The sequence below is a fragment of the Paroedura picta genome, chromosome 13, assembly GCF_049243985.1.
Source record: "Paroedura picta isolate Pp20150507F chromosome 13, Ppicta_v3.0, whole genome shotgun sequence".
In the NCBI taxonomy this organism is placed as follows: Eukaryota; Metazoa; Chordata; class Lepidosauria; order Squamata; family Gekkonidae; genus Paroedura; species Paroedura picta.
The window spans coordinates 43,675,852-43,691,326 of record NC_135381.1 but is presented as its reverse complement, the minus strand read 5'-3'; the positions used below and the strand labels follow the sequence as shown (position 1 = coordinate 43,691,326).

Below are 15,475 nucleotides of genomic sequence, written 5' to 3'. Positions count from 1 at the left end.
AATTGCCAAGCGTTGACTGGTCCCCGATGATAAAAAGGTTGGAGACCACTGTTTTAAAGGATATGAACATTTTGGGGGGGAGTGGGCAAGTTTTTACCATCCCACATTGTGGGACACACAGGTGACGATGTCATGGATGGGGGTCCAGTGAGGTCCTAGGATGTGGTCTCATAGAATAAGAGTCTTAACACTATACAATACTAGGTATTGTACCACATGGTATTTGTAAATATGTACAGTCTCAATCCTGTAACTTTGAATGTACAAACCAAATAAAATAGAAATTAACTGTGTGCTAAAGGTAAAATGAAGCTCAGCTGTTCAAGCCAGATCATCTGCAATTTACACAGGAAGCAGTGACTTGAAGGAGGCATTTACAGAAGCCACTTCATGTGTGTACACATGTGTGTGTGTATTAATACTGTCCTAATACTGTCCTAGTACTGTTAGAAGTCCTAGAGGTCCTCCAAGATTTCAACCTTCTATCCTCAAAAGGAACCCAAGAGTAACAGGCTGGGTCTTGGTGATTTGGAAAGGGTGTGTGAGACATGGGCCATCATAGGTCTGCTTACATACAGACCTTAAAAAGGTGCCTGTGGCACCTTAAACACTAAAAAAAACAGTTATTTAGAAGTCACAGCTCACTTCCTCAGATACAAGAAAGAAAGTAAATCATTTACCTCATTTTCAGAAAGCTGCAGAAGGGGACAGGAGGCTAGTTCAGAAAAGAAAGGTGACATTTTCTAACACATGATGAGAGAGATTAGATGTCCTAGTTGTTTTCTTTTGTGGTAAACATAAACAAAAGTGCAGTAAAGGGGGCTACGTAACAAACAGCCTTGACATTATTAAATTAACATTATACCAGAAGAAGAAAAATGTAGAGAGATTTGAGAGTATCTGGGGCCCCACTATGTTAAGAATGCACTAGATTTTGATGATAGGAATGTATCTAATTAGGGTTGGGCTGGCTGTTAAATATGTTTTTAAACCATTATTTTATTTTTGTAAATGGTGTCATCTTGTACAGATTGTCTATTTGTTATTTGATGTAGAAGGAATGCTGTGCTTAACAAATATAAATAAATTAATAGTAATAAAAAGAATCAACCAACACCAGTAGAGAGAGACAGCCCTTCAATTGGTGCCGTGCTCCCCAACAGGGACACCACTCTTTCATGTAATCACAACAGCCCTGCAAGGTAGGCTTCCACAGCAGTTGTTGTTGTTGTTGTTGTTGTTGTTGTTGTTGTTGTTGTTGTTGTTGTTGTTAGGTGCAAAGTTGTGTCCGACCCATCACGACCCCATGGACAATGATCCTCCAGGCCTTCCTGTCCTCTACCATTTCCCAGAGTCCATTTAAGTTTGCACCTACTGCTTCAGTGACTCCATCCAGCCACCTCATTCTCTGTCGTCCCCTTCTTCTTTTGCCCTCGATCGCTCCCAGCATTAGGCTCTTCTCCAGGGAGTCCTTCCTTCTCATGAGGTGGCCAAAGTATTTGAGTTTCATCTTCAGGATCTGGCCTTCTGAGGAGCAGACAGGGCTGATCTCCTCTAGGACTGACCGGTTTGTTCGCCTTGCAGTCCAAGGGACTCGCAAGAGTCTTCTCCAGCACCAGAGTTCAAAAGCCTCAATTCTTTGACGCTCGGCCTTCCTTATGGTCCAACTTTCGCAGCCATACATTGCAACTGGGAATACCATAGCCTTGACTAAACGCACTTTTGTTGGCAGGGTGATGTCTCTGCTTTTTAGGATGCTGTCTAGATTTGCCATAGCTTTCCTCCCCAGGAGCAAGCGTCTTTTAATTTCTTTGCTGCAGTCCCCATCTGCAGTGATCTTGGAGCCCAGGAAAATAAAATCTGTCACTATCTCCATTTCTTCCCCATCAATTTGCCAGGAATTGAGAGGGCCAGATGCCATGATCTTTGTTTTCTTGATGTTGAGTTTCAAGCCAACTTTTGCACTCTCCTCCTTCACCCGCATCAACAGGCGCTTTAGTTCCTCTTTACTTTCTGCCATTAGAGTGGTATCATCTGTGATTCCATGTTCAGTTCTTGACCTGCATATAAATTTCTCAAGAGACAAATAAGATGCTCTGGTTTTCCCATCTCTTTAAGAACTTGCCACAATTTGTTGTGCTGCACACAATCAAAGGCTTTTGCATAGTCAGTGAAGCAGAAGTAGATGTTCTTCTGGAACTCCCTAGCTTTCTCCATGATCCAGCGTATGTTGGCAATTTGATCTCTAGTTCCTCTGCCTCTTTGAAATCCTGCCTGTACTTCTGGAAGTTCTCGGTCCACATATTGCTGGAGCCTAACTTGTAGGATTTTGAGCATAACTTTGCTAGCATGAGAAATGAGTGCAATGGTGCAGTAGTTTGAACATTCTTTGGCATTGCCCTTCTTTGGGATTGGAATGTAAACTGACCTTTTCCAATCCTGTGGCCATCCACAGCAGTGATGGGATCCAAATGCAGGCCCTGCCTTTTCTGAAACTAACTCTTCCGCCACACCAGCTCATAGACACAGAGCAGACCTACAATAGCAGCAGCAGCTATCCAGGGATATATGATTTGGTCACAATCATAGAAAGAGTCCTTTGTACTGATACCCTCCTCTCAAGAAAGTTACAAGCGTGCAAGTTACAATGCAAAACTGCGTTGGGAAAGTGAGGGTAGGAGGACGCAATTCATGAGTTTCTTGATTTATTAAACGGGGAGATCCCAAGTTATGGCTGCCTGCCAGTTAATACCAGATAGTTAAATGCACATGGCGGTTATGCTGCAATAAGGAGAGAGCAAGAGCAGGTGTGAGAAAGGAGAAAGGCGCTGCTGCTTACATGGCAGGAGCCAAAGTGCAGGAGCATCTCAGGCCCAGCTGAAACCTGACACTGGTGTGGCCAAAGAGCGTCTCCGTGTAACTTGCCTTGGGCACAGCAGCAACCTGAGAAAATATCTTAGTTATGAAGAAGAGGAGCTGGGCTTTATACGCCGCTCTTCACTGCCTGGAGTCTCAAAGCAGCTTCCAAGCACCTTCCCTCCCTCTCTCCACAATAGACGCACCCTTTGAGGGAGGTGAGACTGAGAGAGCTGTGACAGAACTACTCTGTGAGAACAGCTCTATCGGGGTTGTAATTGGTCCAAGGTCATCTAGCTGGCCACACATGGAGACGGAGTGGGGACTCAAACTCATCTCGCCAGATCAGAAGCTGCCGCTGTTAACCACTACACCATGCTGCCTCTGTCCTGCACAAGACTCCCAGGGCTCAAAGTGATGCCAAATGAGTCTGTACAGCTGCGTTGCCCAGCAAGGAGCCTGGCTCCTGGGCCCGATTCTTATCATGCACGTTTCTGACCTGCTTCTTCCATTGGCTCTCCAGTCCTGCCTCCCTTTCCCAGCTCATTGTAGCCGAAATGGGCATGGGGTGAGCATTTTCATGTGCCATCTGTTGACCAAAAACATCTCCATATGTTTGCCTGGAAACTGCCTTGCTCCTTGGTAGGTGGGGTATTTATTCTCTTGCTGCACCCAAAAAAGTCCCCGAACAAGCATGTGCCTAAATGAAAAGGCATTTTCAGACAATCATTGAGATGTGTTGGTTTTGGCAAATCCCACTGTTTTCTCTGTTTGCCCAGCAGAGAAATAAACACACTGTGGGTAAAATATTCAACCAACCAGCGAATGAAGACAGTTTAGCCTACTGGGGGGGGGGGGGACATCCTTCTGCAAGGAGGTCAGACTGGCCGAAGCGCTTTGAAAACGGAACAGAACTTTCTGCCTCAGTTCTTCCCAAGACCAGCAGAACGACATAGGCTGAGAGAGCCCTGAGATTCCTGCTCGGTCAGGACAGCTCTATCAGTGCCGTGGCGGGCCCAAGGCCCAAGGTCACCCAGCTGGCTGCATGTGGAGGAGGAGCGCAGATTGAAACCTGGTTTGCCAGAGTAGAACTCCACGCTCCCAACCACGACACCAAGCTGGCTCCTCCCAATATTTGGTGCGTGGTATACACATTGGGGTGGCCCCCATTCCATACAACCACAATTTCAAAAGTGCCTCCAGGCTCAACAGAACTGGGGTTCCCTGAAGTACACAACAGTAAGCAAGTTCATCCAAGTTTGTTTTATTTATTTATTTCAAGATTTATGTATCTTGGTTGCCTGTCTCGGGGCAGTTTGCACAGTCTAAGAACTTAACAAAACAATAATTCATGTTGATAAAACCAGATTAAGAGTTATAAAATCTCAATTTAACACTGTTGTGTCAGTTTTAATGACCGAGATCAAGGTGTTGCCGGCAAGATGATAGCTTGTTGGGGAGGAGACGGGAAGGAGAGGACAGAGGAGGCAAGGAGAGGGTTCCAGCACGGAGGATGTAATTCCAGACATTTTAAAAAAATTGCACTCTTTCTTAACACCACATTCAAACAGGTTGCCGTGTTGGTCTGAAGCAGCACAATAAAGCCAGAGTCCAGGAGCACCTTGAAGACCAACCAAGATCTATCTGAGATTTATCTGAAGAAATGAATGGTTTTCTCATAGTCTGAGGAAGAGGGCTTACCCTCAAAAGCTTTCGCCTTGAATAAATCTTGGTTGGTCTTAAAGGGGCCTCTGCTGGACCCTGATTTTATTCTATTTCTAAACACCAGCGTGCCTCCCGCTGAGTGAACAGAATGATGCTCTGCCCATAAGCAGCCGTGTAGACACAGAGGCGGCCCAGCCCTCTGTCTGAGCCTGGCCGAGACTGACAGGAGCGGAAGGATCAAATAAAAATGGCCCCGACAACAAAGAGACACAACCGAGGCCTGCAAGTGGTGATCTTCTAACGAAGTGTCGGCTGACACCGCAAGGGGACCAGAAGCGTGCAAAGCACTTTTCAAGGGCAAGGAACTTCAAGGGAATCCTCCTCACCCCCCCCCCTCCCAAGAAAGAGCTTCTGACTTTTCGGTCTCCACTAATGAGTCCCGGGACCCCTTTTGAAGGAGGCTAACGGGAGCTGCTCGGAGCTGAAAGGTTTGATCTCTGGAAAAAGTGGTCTCCCTCATGCAGCCTGCAACTCAAACATCGTCCTTCATCGGATGGGGGCTGCTGGCTCGTCCTCTGGGGCCCTGAGGCTTGCGTGCAGGAAGCAGGACACGGCGGATAAGGATGTGCCTACGCAGAGGGGAAGCCCTGCATGGCTCCTCCGCAGATATCAGGGATTGCCCTGGACGTTGAGCATGCCTCTCGTTCTCTTGCCTGTCTCTTCCCCACTGCCTCCACCCCCTGCTGTCAGAAGGTAGATGGGAAGCTCCTTTGGCCAGAGGTGGGGCTTCACGCGATGCTAAAGAATAACAACTCAAAAGAAGCCAGGTTGGGTCAGGCCAGTGGCCCATCCAACCCAACACTGTGTTGCACAGCGGCCAAAACCCAGGGGCCATCAGGAGGTCCACCAGTGGGGCCAGAACTCCAGGAGCCCTCCCACAGTGCTGCCCCCCAGGCACCTAGAATGCGGAGCATCCCTGCCCCAATGTTCTCCCTATAACCTTGTGGCTCGCAGCCCCTGCCGGTCCTCTGCTCCACTTTCTGGCCCAATCCCAAGCTCTCTGTGCTTGCAGCCACCACCATTCCCTGTGGCAGGGATTTCACACGTCCATTCCTCTTTGGGGGCAGAAGGACTTCCTTCGATCTGTTCTAAGCCTGCTGCTCATTCAGTTCATTGAGTGCCCGCGAGTTCTCGTCTTGTGAGAGGGGAAGAAAAGTATTTCTCCGCCTTCTCTATCCCCGGCCTAGTTTGTGAAACCGTCCTCATTCTCACCACGTGAAATCTGCCTGATGGGAAAGCCCTTTCTGTAGCAGAGGCCATGCAGAGCCCAGCCCCATGCGCGGCCTCTACATGCTTTATGCCCCTTTTGGGTCGCTGGTACCAATTCCTGGACCTGTTTGCAAAATGAGTCGAAGCATCTATGCCCCCACACTATGCCGAGTGCCTCTTTCTTCTTCTTCCTTTGAAAGGGGGCAAAGCCAGTCCCTCCGCCAGCCTGAGCAGAGGACTACCGCAGTCCTGCCAGATCCCAGAAGCGAACGGTGATCGGATCCCTACGCAGAGGCACGACACGGCCAACCAGCTCTGCTTATCTCCTGCTTTGAAAATCCCCAGGGGCATTTGCCACAGTTTGTGTTTCGATGGCACCATACACCCATATTCATGGAGGACTGTGGCTCTTTGCCGTAAGGCCCTGAGGGGGAACTTCCGTCTTTAGAGGCACTGCATCACGGGCTACCGTTGGCGGAGGGGCTTACAGTTCTCTCTCTCTGCCTTGCTCGTAAACGGCCCCAAAGCGTATTATTGCTTTGCCAGCGACTAAACCTGAACCAAACCTGAGCCAAGCAGCTGGCGTGACTCGCCCCTGAACAGTCCATGCGCGAGGACACCCTGGGACAGGAGGCAGGAAAGCCCTCCGCAAAGCGTGCGCAGGGGGAAGTGCCACCTGGTGCCACCTGGTGGCACTTCCCGGTTGGGTGCCTTCTCCTCCCGCCCAGCACTCAACGGAGAGAGTTCTAAAAGCCCCCAGCATTGTAATTGGAACCATATCTAGGAAAATCCCAACCAATTAAGTCGACAACATTTTTGAAATAGCTGGTGTCTATAAAGGAAACCGAAATGAACTCTGCAAACAGGTCACATCTTGGCTAAATGGTCCCCACCCCCACCCTCCCCAGCAGAGCCTGGCAAGCGTGACCACCCTCTTGTCGGAGCAACACCCTGACCCTAACGCTCCTGTCTGCTCAGAGGAGCCCCTGCATGGCTAGGCCGAGGGCTTAAAAAACACAAGAGCCCCCCCCCACCTCCCCCCTTGCATGCATGGATCCTGAACCAGTGCTTCTGCCATCACTAGCAGGAAGGGACCCTTTGTTTAGGTGAGTTTTAAGCCCCCATTGCTTCAATTCCGGTTATGCTCCGGTCTGCTTCTTCTTCATGCTGAGGGACAGGTGGAGGAGCACAGCAGCTAGGCCAGGGGGCTCCCGCCAGGCTGGGCCAGAAGGGGATTGAAGCAGAGGGTGGGTGGGGTACTCGGTGACTTTCACACCTGGATATGCTTTGATCAAACCTGTGGGAAGTGAGTTTGTTTTCACACCCACTGACCTCTCCGGATCTTCCCATATGGACTAGCTGTGACTTAACTAAGTGCCTACTGGTTCAGGCTCATTCAGCACTTTCTTGGCGTAGCATTAAGAGTGGTGGATCCAGTTTGTTACCCCGCTCCTCCTCCATACGCAGCCAGCTGAGGGGCCTTGGGCTCGCCACGGCACTGATAAAACTGTTCTAACCGAGCAGGAATATCAGGGCTCTCTCAGCCTCACCCACCTCAGTCTGTTGTGGGAAGAGGAAAGGGAAGGGGATTGTAAGCCGCTTTAAGACTCCTTTGGGTAGGGAAAAGCAGCATCTAAGAACCAACTCTTCTTCTTCTCCAGTAATCTCAGGGGTCCCTCAGCCTCCCCTCCCTCACAGGGTGTCTGTTGTGGGGAGAGGAAAGGGAAGGGGATTGGAAGCCGCTTTGAGACTCCTTCGGATAGAAACTGATCAGAATTAAAGGGGGATTCGGGGTCACAGCAACTCTGCAGGTGAGGCATTCCAGTTGTGGCTGCAGCAAGAACCAAAAGGAGCTCTGGGGCATCCATTAGTCTTGCAGATGTCACAGGTCACCATTTTATTTTTACTGGTGACCGGGGGCTCGTGCCAGTTCCTGTCATTCCGGTGATCAGCTTCTGTGGGCCTGCGGAAGTCTCCAGGGGGATCCAGGGGGGGCCCTGTGGGTCTGGAGCAGCAGGACAAAGCCTGAGTCCGGGGGCACCTTGAAGACCCACAGAGGTCATTGTGGGGATAAGCTTCTGTGTGCATGCCAAATGTAGAATGTGTGCATGCACACAAAAGCTTAATCCCCAGAATAAAACTCTGTCAGTCTTTAAGGTGCCCCTGGACTCAGACTTCGTGCTATTGTATGCTTTATCCTGCTCTTATGGCACCTTCTTTTAAAATCTCATTTCATGCATTATTTAGAACAGGAGAGAATGCTTTTTTCTTTGTGCATCTCTTCGCCCCGCTCATAACTTTTCAATCCCATGGTTGGTCCTGCTTCGCTCCTGAGCTCTCATGGGACTGGAGCAGTGGGGGTGATCCAGGCCACTGGCTTTCAGATGTGTAAAGGGCCACAAATCTACAGCTGCAAGGGGCTTCCAAGAGAGGAGCAGAGGCGGCTGGCCCTTCCCTTCCTCTGCAGAGTCTTCCTTGGTGGTCTCATTTCTAAGCACTGACCCTGTTTCACTTTCAAGATCTATTGAAGTTGGACTGTGATGCTGCTTTTCCTACCAGCCATTGGCTTAGCTAGTTCCAAAGGGCATTGCCCACCTTCATGGAGGTCACCTCTGCCAATTGTTCTTAGGCACCCTCACCGAACTTCAGTCTTCAGACAGTAACCCCCTGAACACCAGTTTCTCCCCAGAATTAAACTTGAAGGTGAAGGTATCCCCTGTGCAAGCACTGAGTCATGTCTGACCCTTGGGGTGACGCCCTCCAGCGTTTTCATGGCAGACTCAATACGGGGTGGTTTGCCAGTGCCTTCCCCTGTCATTACCATTTACCCCCCAGCAAGCTGGGTACTCATTTTACCGACCTCAGAAGGATGGAAGTCTGAGTCAACCTTGAGCCGGCTGCTGGGATCGAACTCCCAGCCTCATGGGCAGAGCTTCAGACTGTGTCGGCTGCCTTACCACTCTGCGCCACAAGAGGCTCTTAGAATTAAACTTCGTGGGCCTCAAATGAGTCCCTGGACATATACATTGTTCTACTACTTCCGGCCAACACAGCAGCCCACCTGAATCTAACTCAGTTTTCTAAGTAGCGTCCCCTGTTTCCAGACACTCCCTCCCGAAGGCTGACACAGGTTAGATTCTTTGCCTGTACAGAAAGTGCTGAAAGAACCTGAAAGGTGGACCTACGTGAGACAGGATGCTGGACTGGATGGACCCTCACTGGTCTGAGCCAGCAGGGCTTCTCTGCCTCCCCACCTTTCTTCAGCTGGTGGCCTGCTGGTTGCTCTCCCTTAGGGAGTGCTACATAGGTTGGTGAATTCACCAACTAGCACTTTAAAATGGAGGATGTAGCCGGCCGGTTACTGCCCAAATGCTGCATGTTTGTGATGTCATATGGAGGGGCCGGAATATAACAACAACGAAAGGTAAGTCGCTCACTATTTTTAAAGGGTGCAGAAATCTCCTTAGTTTCCGATTCTAAGGGCTGGAGCATTCCCTTAGTGGACCAATGAAATGACTTGGATAAAAACGTGTTAATGAGGAGCATTATGCTGCAGCAGATTTGGAAGCCTTTTGAAATGGTTTTAAATGATGCAAGGTGCTTCTAAAAGCCACTGGTGGGCAGGGATGCCCGAGAAGAGGCATTCTGTGCTGTACGAAGAGAGAAAGAAAGCCTCTCTTGAGAGTTCAGGTGGGGACAAATTCTGGTTTACAAACCGCCTCACCATACAAAGCTGGTTCCCATTGGCCCAGAGAGCTCAGTGCTGTCTCCTCCACTGGAGCCTGAGACCTGCCGCTTAGGGTTGCCAACTCTGCATCGGGAATTTCCTGGAGATTTGGGGGAAAGAACCTGAACAGTGCAGAGCTTGTGAAGGGAGAGAACTTCAGCTGGGTCTAATGCCACAGATTTCGCCCTCTCCCCTCCATTGCGGCGATTTTCTCCAAAGAAATGGATCTGTAGCCTCTGGTGACAAGTTTCAATTCCAGGAGAACTCCAGACCCCTCCTGGAGGTTGGCATGTTTACTGCTGCTTGAGACCTCCCCACACACACACACCGGGAACTCTGACACACAAAGCAATCTGGGCTCCTTCTTTCTCCTTGATTTCCAAATATTATCAATCAATCAACTAACCCACTAAAAGTCATAAATCCATCACACAACATGTGTTTGATCAGATAATGTTTTTTACTTCAGCTGTTCCAACTTTGACACAGAAGAAGTCTGAGCAAACTCCTTGTGGCCCTCCTCTTTGCTTGTGTTGTGTTTGTCTGGCTTTTATCACAGTGTTAAAGTGGTGGGTGCTCAGTGACGACGTGACGCCATACAATTCACCCTCAAAAGCAGCAGTTTTGTAAAAGGGAAATTGGTTTTGGCAATCATTTCTGGCACTGCTTCTTGGTACGGGGCTCCTGAAAATACTTCTTACCACCCCATGCAGGTAACCTCATACAGGGCACTGCGCAGGCCACACAAATGCATGAATGGCTTGCAGATTTCATTGGTGCCACAGGGAAATGGCCCACACAATGATGCAATGGTTAGACAGACTCCAGGGTCCATTCTGCAAACATTAGATCATGCACTTTAGATGTTCACCTCATCTCTCCCCTTCAGAGGGGAAGAAATGCAAAGGAAGTCCCTTTTTCATGTTCATGCACACAGCAGCATGTTTGAATTAGGTCTAAGGCCTTGCACCATCTCAGAGATGACACTGAGTTACTTCTGGAGCCTTTCCACAAGGGTGAGCTGCATAGCCACTGGGTAGCCCCATATGGGAACCCTAGGGGAAGAGGAACTTTCTTGCACTGACGTTTGGCATTGCCAGAGCTTGTTCCTACGCTGCTCATGCAGAGCTGCACAGCTCATTTATTATTATATTATTATTATTATTATTATTATTATTATTATTATTATTATTATTATTATTATTATTATTATTATTCGAATTATTTCCCACCACTCCCTACAGGCTCGTGGCGGGTAACAATAGTCTTAAAATCCCCCATTAAAGCCCCCGTTAAAAGACTATAAAAATACCCAACATGGCAGAAAATACCACTCTCCCCTACCCGAACAAGGGCATTGGGGGATGGAGGGTGATGATGACTACTGCCTGCCTGACCATACAGCGATGCACAATCAGCAGCCAGAGAGCTGAACTTGAGAGATCTGGCCTCAAATCCCAGCTCTGGAGCTCCGTGGAGTGCCTGGGATAAGCCACTCACCCGCTTTCAACCAAGCCCCTTCCTCAGTAGACAGATAAATAAATCGCTCTCACTGGGGAGTGCTGAGCCCCCATTTTCTGCCCAGCACATCTTTATCTCTGCCCTCTTCCAAGGAGCACAGAGCAGCATGGAAGTTTCTCCCTGCCCCTCTCCAATACAACAACCTTGTGATGTAGGCAAGAAACAGAGACCTGCCCGAAATCACCAAGGAAGCTTCTGGCCACAGAAGAAATTTGAACCTGGCTTTTCCACACCCTCGGACCTTCAATTCACACTGCTGTGCAGGCATCAGCCATGTCAGTGACACCCCGAAAACCTGCCCCCAGAAGCACTCTGTTCATGCAGGAATGCCAGCCTTCCGTCACAGACAGAGCACCTTAAGTTGCTCCAAGGGATGCGAGTGGTGGGCTTCTCAGCTTTCGCAGGCAAATGCAAGCAGCATCACAGAACCACAACCTGGTACTTGCCTTCCCGCCTGCCCGGATTAGCCAATCTTAGTGCAGATCTTTGAGCTGCTTTTGGAGAATAAAGGCAACCTCAAGCACTGGATGGTGGAGCATTCTTGTTTCACAGAAGGGGGAAGAGAAGGATGCTAACTATTCCCCTTGGTTGGCCAGCATATTCTGCCCCAGAAGGCAGTGCAAAGTAGGATAATCGAGCACAGAAAGAGGAGACCAAATGAAAGCAAAGGGAAATTGGGAACTGGGAACCAGGCAAGGAGGATTCTGGGGGGCGAATGTGGGTGATTTTCGTGGCAGTCGCCCGTCAAGTGATCTGTGTTCGGGGACCGGCCCCATGTCTCTGCACTCATAGACAGGAAAGACAGCGCAAGTCACAGACCCGGAGCGCAAGAAGAACAAACACTCTGGCATATTTGTGCCTTCTGTCTTTCCAGCCATAGCCCTGGGAGTGTGTGTCTTGGCTCAGCAAGCAGGCCTTGAAGCCAGACCCAAAAAACCCAGGAGCCGAAAACAAAGCCACAGTTGAAAGGAGCCTTTCCCAAGATCAACACGCCAGCTGCTGATGGATTTTGCCGAGTGCCAATCCGGCCAGGGAGTCCTGAGGATGCCACCCGCCCCGGCCCTGGCCCTCGGCTAGAGCTCAGGCTGGCCGGCCGGCCCCCGCAAGGGTGGCGGTGAGCTCAGGCGATTCCAGGCGCTTGGCCAATCAGGCGGAGGGAAGGGAAGCAGGAGCCTGGGGAGAGATCCCCCAAAGGATGCCCAGAAAGCCTGGATTTTGAAGATGCAATAAAGAATACCAAACTCACTGGAAAGGCCTCAGTCAACGGGGGAGGAGAGTTTCTCTTACCTTGGAGCCCAAGCGATCCCCGCAGAAGGAAAAGAGCCAAAGTGATCCAGAGGCTAAGAGTCATTTTCAGGCGCAGGTGAGGCCGAGAGGGGTCCATGCTGCAGGAAGATGCCTCCTGGAAGGCACCTGGAGCGCCAGAGGCTCCCAGGTCTCCCCCTCCCCCTGCTGCTCCTCTCTGCCTGCCTCGGGATCCAGGTATCCTTCCTCTCTTTCCTCCCTCGAGGGAAGCTCTGGCTCAGGTGGCCCCAACCAGAAGAGCTTGGGGCAGGAGAGCAGCGGGAGTGGAAAAGGAAGTTCTCCCCACACACAAACGTTGCTTTGCAGACCTCTTATTCTCCTCCTGCCCCTGGGCTACCCCCTGCTTTTCAAGGGGGGGGGTCTCTGCCACTCCTCCCCGGGGGAGGGTCTTCCAGGCCAGCCCAGGAGGCGCAGGTGTTGCCGTCGGGGGCAGGCAGGCAGGGAGGGGGACCTTCTGGCCCCGTCTCTCCGGCAGCCCCAGCAAGAAGCAGCCCGGCTGCAAGTGCTCCGGACTGGTCGGCGGGCACCCAACTCCCCGCCCCGCTCTGCCTCCGCTCGGGAGGGCCGGGGCTGGCCCGGGACTGCCCTCTCGACGCCCCTTCCCCGACGGCAGGACGGACGGCGGAGGCGAGGCTGGAACTCTTCCCCGGGAAAGGGACCGAGGAAGGAGAGACGACAGCAGCCCCAGGCGGCCCGGCTCCTTCTCCGCGGCTCCTGCGCACGGGGCTTCTGGCGCCGGCGGGCCTTCACGGGCACGCCGACGCGCATCCAGACGTGACGCGGGGTTGCTGCCTGCAGAGCTGGGACCCGACCCTAGAAGGCGCGGCAAGGACGGCCCTGGGAGCGGGGGGGGGGGGAGGACCTCGGTGACGTCTCCCTTGGCAGGGGATGGTGGGGCAGGGTGGCCAGCCCCAGAATGGGACACTGAGAGGCACCTCAGTCGGGGAAAGGCCCCAGAGTCTGCCCTTCAAAGCAGTCCAGGAGAACTGATCTCTGTAGCGTGGACAGGAGCTGTCATTCCAGGGGATCCCCAGGTCTCACCTGGAGGCTGGCATCCTTGAACCTCGGTGGGGTTCAAGGTCACAGAGTGCCCCCTCCCAAGCAGCCCCTTTTTTCAGAGGAACCGATTTCTGGCGAGGAGCTGCCACTCCGGAGAATTCCCAGGCCCCACCTGGAGGCTGGCATCCCTGACCTTCCGTGGGGTCCAAGGCCACAGAGTCCCCCTCCCAAGCAGCCCTTTCCTCCAGGGGAACTGATCTCTGCAGTCTGGAGAGGTGCTGGAATTCCAGGGGGATCCCCAGGCCCCACCTGGAGGCTGGCATCCCTGACCTTCCGTGGGGTCCAAGGCCACAGAGTCCCCCTCCCAAGCAGCCCTTTCCTCCAGGGGAACTGATCTCTGCAGTCTGGAGAGGAGCAGGAATTCCAGGAGATACCCAGGCCCCACCTGGAGGCTGGCATCCCTGACCCTCCGTGGGGTCCAAGGCCACAGAGTCCCCCTCCCAAGCAGCCCTTTCCTCCAGGGGAACTGATCTCTGCAGTCTGGAGAGGAGCAGGAATTCCAGGAGATACCCAGGCCCCACCTGGAGGCTGGCATCCCTGACCCTCCGTGGGGTCCAAGGCCACAGAGTCCCCCTCCCAAGCAGCCCTTTCCTCCAGGAGAACTGATCTCTGCAGTCTGGATATGAACTGGAATTCCAGGGGATCCCCAGGCCCCACCTGGAGGCTGGCATCCCTGACCCTCCGTGGGGTCCAAGGCCAAAGAGTCCCCCTCCCAAGCAGCCCTTTCCTCCAGGGGAACTGATCTCTGCAGTCTGGAGAGGAGCTGGAATTCCAGGAGATCCCCAGGCCCCACCTGGAGGCTGGCTTCCCTGACCCTCCGTGGGGTCCAAGGCCACAGAGTCCCCCTCCCAAGCAGCCCTTTCCTCCAGGGGAACTGATCTCTGCAGTCTGGAGAGGAGCTGGAATTCCAGGAGATACCCAGGCCCCACCTGGAGGCTGGCATCCCTGACCCTCCGTGGGGTCCAAGGCCACAGAGTCCCCCTCCCAAGCAGCCCTTTCCTCCAGGGGAACTGATCTCTGCAGTCTGGATATGAACTGGAATTCCAGGGGATCCCCAGGCCCCACCTGGAGGCTGGCATCCTTGACCCTCCGTGGGGTCCAAGGCCACAGAGTCCCCCTCCCAAGCAGCCCTTTCCTCCAGGGGAACTGATCTCTACAGTCTGGAGAGGAGCTGGAATTCCAGGGGATCCCCAGGCCCCACCTGGAGGCTGGCATCCCTGACCCTCCGTGGGGTCCAAGGCCACAGAGTCCCCCTCCCAAGCAGCCCTTTCCTCCAGGGGAACTGAGCTCTGCAGTCTGGAGAGGAGCTGTAACTCTAGGGGGATCCCCAGGTCCCACCTGGAGGCTGGCATCCCTAATATTCCCCATCAGGTGTCCAAGGGAGGAGAAACACGACTGAAGCTGCCTTCTTCTGAATCAGAGTTGCCAGCTGCAGTGGGAAACCCCTGGGAATTTGGGGCGAAGCCTAGAGAACAGAGGGGCGAGAAGGGGAGAGAACTCAGTGGGATGGAATGCCATCTAGTCTGACCTTTTTCTCCCGGGGAACTGTCCTCTGGTTGGGTCCGGAATTGGGGGCCTTTCTCAGCACCTGTCCCTCCCAGATGCTCTACCACCGAGTTACGGCCTTTCCCTGTTGAATCAGATCTCTGGGTTGCATTCCCAAGGACACTTTCCTGGGAGTAAGCCCTGCTGAATAACATGGGACTTACTTCTGAGTAGACTGGCTTAGGGTGTCAAGGTCAGTCTGGCCTGTGGTGATTGGCTATGGCCCTCCAAGGGCTTGGGCAGAGGTCTTCCCCATTCTCTTTTAAAGCAGAGCTGCTGGGGGCTGAATTGGGGGCCAGAGTGTAGCCATCAGAATCACTGAGAGAGGAGGTGGTGGGGGGGGGGTAAAGAACTTGGTTGATGTGCTGCTGTCCTTTACAACATGGGCATGCCATGCCGGAGAGCATGGCTGGTGTGTTACAGGCAGCTGCAGACAGATCTTAAGGTGCATTTATGCTTTTGGTGGACCTAAGTTTGCAGAACTGAGCCAGACAGCAGTGCTGTCAGATAAGCATCACATGGGAAAAT

At 52.2% G+C, this 15,475-nt stretch overlaps 1 protein-coding gene across 3 annotated transcripts in view; it reads right to left on the bottom strand.

Moving 5' to 3' along the window:
• Window positions 1–13,110, bottom strand: part of LOC143823229 (vascular endothelial growth factor receptor kdr-like) — a 157,571-nt gene extending 144,461 nt beyond the window's left edge. For all 3 annotated transcript variants that reach the window (XM_077309336.1, XM_077309337.1, XM_077309338.1), the window contains exon 1: window positions 12,326–13,110. In XM_077309336.1, coding sequence (XP_077165451.1) covers window positions 12,326–12,422 — 97 coding nt within the window. In that variant the 5' untranslated portion in view covers window positions 12,423–13,110. The remainder of the gene's footprint in view (window positions 1–12,325) is intronic.
• Window positions 13,111–15,475: the final 2,365 nt, after the last annotated feature.